The 8,645-nt window shown below is 40.2% G+C and overlaps 1 protein-coding gene across 1 annotated transcript; it reads left to right on the plus strand.

Moving 5' to 3' along the window:
* The first annotated feature begins 4,000 nt into the window (after positions 1–4,000).
* On the plus strand, positions 4,001–7,158 carry LOC147602894 (uncharacterized). Its single transcript, XM_086797405.1, has 6 exons — positions 4,001–4,087; positions 4,646–4,806; positions 5,095–5,205; positions 5,298–5,446; positions 5,678–5,769; positions 5,875–7,158. Exons 1-6 carry the CDS (start codon positions 4,001–4,003, stop codon positions 7,156–7,158), a joined length of 1,884 nt encoding a protein of 627 aa, XP_086653531.1.
* The last annotated feature ends 1,487 nt before the right edge of the window (positions 7,159–8,645 follow it).

Consider the following 8,645-nt stretch of genomic DNA (forward strand, 5'->3'; position numbering starts at 1 on the left):
CTTCCTCTCTATCATCATCCTCTCTCTCATCCTCTTGTCTCTCATCCTCTCTATCATTCTGTCTCTCATCCTCTTCTTGTCTGTCATCCCTGTCTCTCTCATTCTCATCCTCTTCTTGGCCTTGACTCTGAACTTCCTCATCAAACAATCCTCGAGACACCCTGTCGGTTGTTCTTGCCTGTAATTTTTTGGAGCGTTTAGTAGGAGGTAGTAAGGAATCCATACCAGCAAAACAACAATCTTTTTGAGAACAAGAAGATCTAGTCACATAACGTTGGGAGTTGGTGTCCATTTTCAAAGATATAACTCTTCTCACAAGAAGTATAGTAAACTACACGAATTATTCTAGGTAGTATAATCATGGGTTGGCATGGGTTGGCATGGGTTGGCACAAAGTATACGGATTATTTAATCATGGGTTGGCAGGGTTGGCGCAAAATATACGGATTATTCAAGGTTGAAAATAATCTCGGGTTGGCACAAAGTATACGGATTATTCAAGGCTGTAAATTCCTAATCATTAATAACAAAGTGCTCGAAAAATCCTTTTCCCAAAAAGGATTTCATTCCTCTGCAACGGCTGGAAGGAAAGGTAGACTCGTGCATTTTCTACGACCATTTTCTACGACTATCCTCTGCAGCTATCGTCTTCTACAACTATCTTCTACTCTATTCTCTGCAGCTGTCGTCTACAACTATCCTCTTCTACAATTATCACCTGCAAATATCCTCTGCGTGTTTGCAAGCATGTAAGTCCCCCTCTCTCTATCTCTCTGTGCTTGCAATAATGTACTGCTATTGATTACAATCTGGCCAATGTAAAAACTCCTTCTCTACAATGACTATGATGGCATAGTCATGGCTCTGCAGATGAAGTCTCGAGATAGCTCTGTAGTGGCCATGTTTAGCTCCACAGTGGCCATATTGAGGATCAAAACATGTCTATGTAGGGCCTCCAGGATCAACTGCGCTGAGCGCACTTGATCCTGGAAGCTCTACAATGACAAGGATGGCTCTGCACATGCAAGTCTCGAGATAGCTTTGCAGTGGCTATGTTTAGCTCTCTGCTTGTAATAATGTACTGCTATTGATTACAATCTGGATTTTAATGGCCAATGTAAAAACTCATTCTCTTCAATGACTATGATGGCATAGTCATGGCTCTGCAGATGAAGTCTCGAGATAGCTCTACAGTGGCCATATTGAGGATCAAAACATGTCTATGTAGGGCCTCCAGGATCAAGTGCGCTGAGCGCACTTTATCCTGGAAGCTCTACAATGACTATGATGCAGTCATGGGTCTGCATATGCAAGTCTCGAGATAGCTTTGCAGTGGCCATGTTTAGCTCTACAGTGGCCATATTGAGGTGTAAATTTTCTGCTGGATCAAGACATGTTTATGTAGGTCCTTGTTGACATGTTTATGTAGGTCCATGTTTATGTAGGTCTGTCTATGTAAGGCCTCTAGGATCAAGTGCGCTGAGCGCACTTGATCCTTGAAGCTCTACAATGGCTCTGCAGATGAAGCCTCCAGATAGCTTTGCAGTGGCCATGTTTAGCTCTACAGTAAGTAGCCATGTCTATGTAAGGTGAATTTTTTACTGGATCAAGACATGTCTATGTAGGGGATCAAGACATGTCTATGTAGGGCCTCCAGGATCAAGTGCGCTGAGCGCACTTGATCCAGGAAGCTCTACAATAGCCTTGTTAGCTCTGCAGATAAAGCATAAGCCAATGTTTAGCTCTACAGTGGCCATGTTGAAGTCTAAATTTTTTGATGGGCATGTTGAGCACTTATTTTTAATAAAAACATAGACATCTTTTGCTAATGTGGATGCCTCCATGGATAGACAAGACATGCCTGTGTAGGGCCTCCAGGATCAAGTGCGCTGAGCGCACTTGATCCAGGAAGCTCTACAATAACCATTTTAGCTCTGCAGATAAAGCATAAGCCAATGTTTAGCTAAACAGTGGCCAAGGGTGAGCTCAACATGCCCATCAAAAACATAGACATCTTTTGCTAGACAAAATGTGGATGCCTCCATGGATATAGACAAGACATGCCTGTGATGCATGTGTAGGGCCTCCTAGATCAAGTGCGCTCAGCGCACTTGATCCTTAAAGCTCTACAATGACCATCTTGTGCCCCACACACAAAATACAAACGCAAGGAAAAAACGCACATTTAAAAAACGTAAAAGAACATACTCTCTTTCGGGCAGGTGATGCTCGGGCAGGTGATTGCCTTTGTCGTGAGGGTGAGAGTTGCAACATGAGCGCAGCAGACATCTTCATCTTCAACGTTGTTGTACTTCACAACGTTACTGTGCAGATATATTCCAGTCGTGGTCTTCCAATAGATTACAGTAGGTCGTGTAAATATTTCTAAAAAGGACTTCTTCTAAAAGTCGTGTAAATATTCGTGTGAATATATATTATTGTGCTTACTTGAACATTAAACCACTAAAAATTAAACCACTGTAGTACAAGGAAAAATGTGCAAATTATACTTCAAAATCGTACTGGGAGAATTACAAAACAAAATCCTTCTGGGAAAATTGCAGTACAAAATTACAAAAACAGAATCCTACCTGGGAAAATTACAAAACACTATCGTACTGGGCAAATTTAGTTGGAGTCCTACTGGGGAAAATTACAGGGCAAAATCGACAAAATCCTACTAGAAAAATTGCAGGACAAAATTGTGGGGAAATTTATGCATCCCCATCTTCCTCACTGTCATCTTCTTCACTGTCATCCCTATCTTCCTTATTGTCATCTTTCTCACCGTGGGAGTCGGGGATGTTCTCTGCATCTGCATCATAGCCTGTGCCTGTGTCTGCCTCGGGCATTTCAATGGGCATTTCTTTATGTTCTGCTTCCTCTTCCTGCTCGGGCATTTCTTCATATTCCTCCTCTTCCTCCTCTTCCTCCTCTTGTATTTCCTCTTCCTCTTCTTCTTCCTCGAAAGGAAAATTGTACCAGTCCACCCGAGAATATTCTGTGGTGGAATCGCTATCTGCGATTCCATCATGGCAGCTCTCATACCATTCAGCGGGTGGGGTATCTGGCTCCTCTGGAGCCATTTCACTGTTTTCACTAATGTCACTATTTTCTTCTTCAGAGGTATCACCCTCTGAAAATGTTGAGAAAACTAGAGATAGTAATATATAAATGGAAAGACAGAGCAGCTCCATTGTATCTTAAGAAGCTTGAGGGTGAACTAATAAGAAGCAATGGCAACCTAATAAGAAGCAATGGCAAAACAGTGCATGAGAAATAACATATAAAGAGAAGGAGTTTTACCACGAGTTGATTGATTGCAACATCTAGAAAAATATACTAAAAAATAGCTTTTCGAGCTTGTCCTTTCATTAGACTTTCATTCCAAAGGAAGCCTATGCCTTTTTCTCACGTGTAATGTATATAGTATTACTTTGTTTTGAATATTATACTTTCTTTTTCTCACGTGTAATGTATATAGTATTACTTTGTTTTGGATATGTGTGCTCACATTATACTTTCTTTTGGAATGTATTCCTGATATGTAGGGATTCTGAGTCAGATGTTCAGATTTTTCTACACAAAGTTGGAGGCCCTCTTTTTAGACTGTCATTTTCACATGGGAAATGTTTATTATCAGCCGAATTAATGAAAGAAAAACTAGGTGCAGAACATGAAATTTTTATTGAAGGTCTATTGCAAACTGATGATGGTTTTGAGAGCATAGGGACAATTCCCTTGTACCATGGGATTGGTGAACATGGGTATTATATCTTAGATAATACCCTGTCATCATTTTATGTTGCAAAAGTAGCCATTACATCAACACCACTCCCTACCCCTGGGGATATTCCTTCTGGATCTGGCAGCAAGACCTCACCTATGTGAGTGATTTCAACTTTTGAAACATGGTAAAATATAGTGAGGTTATCTTTCTTGTTTCAATTGTTGACTTTGGATTGTTGATTTTTTTCCTAGTGACTTGGATGAAGAGGACATGGAAAAGGTGGTGCATGCAGATAATTTAATTGACATTGAGGAGGGTGATCCTGCATTTGACACTGCAGTATCTGCCTTCCAAATTGTTCGTACTTTGCCGCCCAATGACATATTCCATAATATTATAAATGAATGCACATTCAAAGGAAAAGTCAAGGAGCTCCCTAAGAAGTATGAAGAAAATTGCATTTATGAGCTTTTAGATGGGAAGGGCATGGAGGGTATGGAGCACAAATATGAAGGAAATGCATGGACAAAACCCCAGACACAAACAAGAACTAATAAATCTTTTATTTTGAGAAAGAGTTTTTGTGGGGGTACCTTCCAGTGTATGAATGAAAGATGCACTTATCGATTTCGAAACAAATCACCGAATAGGCTCCATTGGAATGGCCAATTATTGAAATCCCCAAATGAAGGATGTTTGGCTTTGGGAAGTTATGGAAACTTAGAGTGTTTCTTTTGTAAGCATGTTCCAATGTGCATAAAAACATGTTCAGTGTTTGCCTACTATTTTATGCCTAAAGATCACTCCCATAGTAGATTGTTCCTTCACTATGGGAAACATACACACACAATTGCTAGAGGCATGTGTCGAGCATCTATGCGAAACATTAAAGCCTTAGTAGCTCGTGTTGTTCAGATGGACCATAATGCGGGTCCACGAAAGGTGCAAATGATTGTTGCCAGGGAGTTCGTTTTGAAGGCTTTCACTGACGATGATAAAGTGATTGGAGAGTTTATGTCAGAGAGGGAACTCCAGGAGATGTCTCAAGAGCTAATATCTTTAATAAATCTCAAAAAGTAAGTTCTTCTCTATTGAATATATATAAATATATATATATATATATATATGTAATTTCTTAACCAACTTGGTAAATGTAGGGTGAAGCAGATGGTAATGCAAAGTCGAAAGACAAGTCGAGCACTAGGTGATGGATTTGAGGCTATCCTAGAGTTAAAAAGAAAATGCCACTTTCAGTTCTTCCACGGATCAAGGTTTCCCTTGCAAGCAACCAAAAGTGATGAGAGGTGCTATCTTTTCAAGATGTCCACAACTGGCCCTGGCTTTGGCGTTGATATTGTCAATAGAATGGATGCTGCGGGGGATCGAGACCTTCGACATTCATGGGTTTGTTTTGATCATGTACACCGAGTGGAGAATGATTGGCACACAATGGGTGCACATGTGTATGATCACACGTATGTTTTAATTTTTATTCTCTTTTCAAAATGAAATGACTGTTCGACTGAGTTGTTACAATACAATAATCTTCCAAATACTCTTCTTGCAGGATTGGAGAGCTACTCACAATTGCAACTTGTGAGTTTAGAGAGGAGGATGAGACAGCACAGATAATGTTTTGGGAAAATTTGAATGCAGTTATGATCGACCATACTGGGAAATCAGCAAACTTTTTTGGCTTCATGGCCGACGAAGCAGGTGCAAATTGGAATGCTATTAGGTCAGTATATAACAATGGAGATGAGATGGTAGGAAAGGAGAGATCTTGCCTTTTTCATTGGAAGGACAATCTTCGAGTGCATACACAAAAGTATATATATGCTCAACATATGGAAAAACACAATGAAATGTGTGAGAGGTGGAGGACTGCACCAACCAAAGAGGATGCTTTAGTGCTATTCCGTAAGATACGTGCATGGTGGGCAACAGGAAAGGCAGCAGACAGAAACATTCCCAAGCTAGATAGTTGGCTTAGTTGGTGGCACTATAGAGCAAGTCGTTGGGGTCATTTTATTATTAAGGTATGTTATGTATGTTTTTTTTTTCTATGAACTTAATTCAATAGCAGTAATTAAAAAACCTACTGGTTTGGGTTTATCTTTGTGCAATGGGTTTTCAATGAACAGGATGGTGAGCCTATTGTAAATGCTCTGGTACCACGGACAAACCTCTCTGAAGCCAAGCATGCTAGTTGGCTAGCAGGAGAAGGATACAAACATAAAATTAGTTTGTACGATGCATGTGTTTCAGATCTCATCAATGCTTACTTCCAGTGTGCTCGTCAAATGGCTTTTATGGAAGGAAAATATATAGGTGGAGGGCCTGACCTAGAGATATTAATTGAGAGAGCTCTTTCCAGACAAACTTCAAGCCCTTCTCCAGCTGCTACTTCAAGGGCAATTGATGATGCAGTGATGGGCACTCCAATGTTTACAAACAGGATAAATTTCAAGGGTGAGAAAAAGACTATTCGAGCTAAACGTCCACTTCATGAGGTCCATGAGGGGAATGTAGGGAGCTCTAGCCACCGACCAGAGTTTGTTTATGTGACAGTGGATAAGCATGAAAAAGGGCAAGCATCAATAAATCCAGAAGAAGGTGACGTAGCACTTCAATCATTAGAGCAAGATATTCATCAGACAAAGTGGGCATTGCGCAGGATTCCGATCTTCAATAGAGTAGAATGTAACCATTGGGTAGGAGGAAAAAAATGTAGCAGAAAGCTACGAGGCGGAGAAGTGGCACCATGCTTTTGGAGTGATTGTCAATTATCTTCTTGGAGGAAAGAAAAGTACTGCTATTTCTGTAATAATGATGTTCGACACACTTGGAAGCCTACAAAGACAATCTTACATCCACCTGCAAGTGTTCCTAATGTTTGGCCAATAGCAACAGGTACACACTTGAAAGTCAGGGAAGCTCATGATTTAGTAAAAGCTGGATTTGAGATTGGTGTACAGATTCCAAATAGTTTGCTTCAAGAGAGTGAACAAAACAAGCAAAAAATTCTTGAGGAAGATAAGCAAAAATACCCCTATCGAAAAGGTATATCTAAAGCTGCATATGCACAGATCAGTGCTGCGTTAGATATGAATGTAGAAATTATGGGAGGACATGTTCAAATGGAAGGGCAGAAGGAAATATTTAAAGTGAGGGAAATCCAGAACAAAGAAGCCCTACCCATTGAAGTAACCATTCAGAACCACCCAATATGTTCGTGTGCAGAATTCAATGATAGGTTAGTCAAAAGAAAACCATATCTTGCCTGCAAACATATCTACTTTGTTTTCCTGATGATTCTTGGACAGGATGTGAACAATAATATGCATATCCATCAGCCAAAGATTCCTAATTATATTTTGAAAGAGATGCTCACAAGATCTCAGAGGAGCCACCCACAACAATTATAGGATATACTTATAATGTTTTGAGAATATTTTGAGAATATCAATTAAACTTTTTGTACTCTGTGCGCTATATAAATAAGAATAACACACTTATATTGATTGATTTAATTAAGTTCAGTGTTATGTCAATGTTTTCAGTCATTTAATAATTAAGTTCAGTGTTATGTCAATGTTTTCAGTCATTTAATAATTAAGTTCAGTGTTATGTCAATGTTTTAGAGAGCAGCACAAGCACAAATCTGCTCGCTTGAAGGGGATAATCTATTTTTGTATTCTGTGTGATTTTTGCTCTTATTTTTGTATTCTGTGTGATTTTTTTGCTCTCGGCTCGCTGCCCTGGGCTCGCTTTATTGACGCACTCCTCAACTCCCAAGGCCTTCATGAATATGTCAGCAACATGATCCTGTGTGTTGACGTAGGCCAAGTCGATGTCGCTTGCCCAAGACTCTCTCTCTCTCATGAAGCGGTAATGCACCTCAATGTGTTTTGTCTGCACATGAAAAAATGGGTTCTTGGCCTACTGTATACTGCTAAGATTGTCACAATATATGACAACCTTTCTCTCCACATGCAACCCCAAATTAGCACAACAAGTAGCTTGCGTAACCAAGCTACCTTACATGCTACCACCATAGCTCCTCTGTACTCTGCCTCTGTACTTCGACAAGGCAAATGTGGGCTGCTTCTTGCTGCTCCATGTCATAGTAGCACTCCCTAATGAAAACATAAATCCACTAGTAGATCTCCTATGTGAGATGCTACTTGCCCAATCTACATCTGTGTACCCATACAGATGTAGATCTCAGATCTCCTATCTGAGATGCTACTTGCCCAATCTACATCTGTGTACCCATACAACTTCAATGGTACAGTACCTCCTACAGAAAACAATGCATAATCAACAGTGGCCCTCAAATACCGAAGCGTGCGTCACACATTGTCAAGATGTGGTTTGCCCAGAACCTACATAAACTCGTTCTCTAAGCCAACAGTGAACTCAAATCTGACCTGCTACTCGTGTCATAGATCAAACTCCCCACAATATTCCTTTACATAGTGGTATCCTCCAACACATAACCTGCATCCGCACTAAGCTTGCCATTTTGATCTAATGGCACCGAGATTGCCTTACAATCAGACGTCCCATACTTGGACAACATGTCCAATGCATACTGTCTATGTGTGACAGCCAAATACCCTCAGGTGTGGGAATGACCTCAATTCCCAAAAAGTAGCGCAGATTTCCCAAATCCTTCATCTCAAACTTCCTTTTGAGAAGACTTTTCACATGCTCAATCTCATCCAAGTTGTCATTCCCAAAAAGTAGCGCAGATTTCCCAAATCCTTCATCTCAAACTTCCTTTTGAGAAGACTTTTCACATGCTCAATCTCATCCAAGTTGTCATTCCCAAAAATAAGATCATCTACATAAATGGTGATGATCACAATCAGTACCCTTATCACTCTGACGCACATACAAAGAGTGATCT

Source organism: Cibotium barometz, chromosome 65, assembly GCF_041138505.1.
Source record: "Cibotium barometz isolate CiBa-2024 chromosome 65, ASM4113850v1, whole genome shotgun sequence".
NCBI lineage: Eukaryota > Viridiplantae > Streptophyta > Polypodiopsida > Cyatheales > Cibotiaceae > Cibotium > Cibotium barometz.

What these genes read in the sequence shown, in the direction of transcription:
- LOC147602894 (XM_086797405.1), top strand. Translation starts at nt 4,001, where the DNA reads ATGGAAAAGGTGGTGCATGCAGATAATTTAATTGACATTGAGGAGGGT. An exon ending in TCTTTAATAAATCTCAAAAA is followed by an intron (nt 4,807 to 5,094) that starts GTAAGTTCTTCT and finishes TATTGTCAATAG; the next exon opens with AATGGATGCTGCGGGGGATC. An exon ending in GCACATGTGTATGATCACAC is followed by an intron (nt 5,206 to 5,297) that starts GTATGTTTTAAT and finishes CTCTTCTTGCAG; the next exon opens with GATTGGAGAGCTACTCACAA.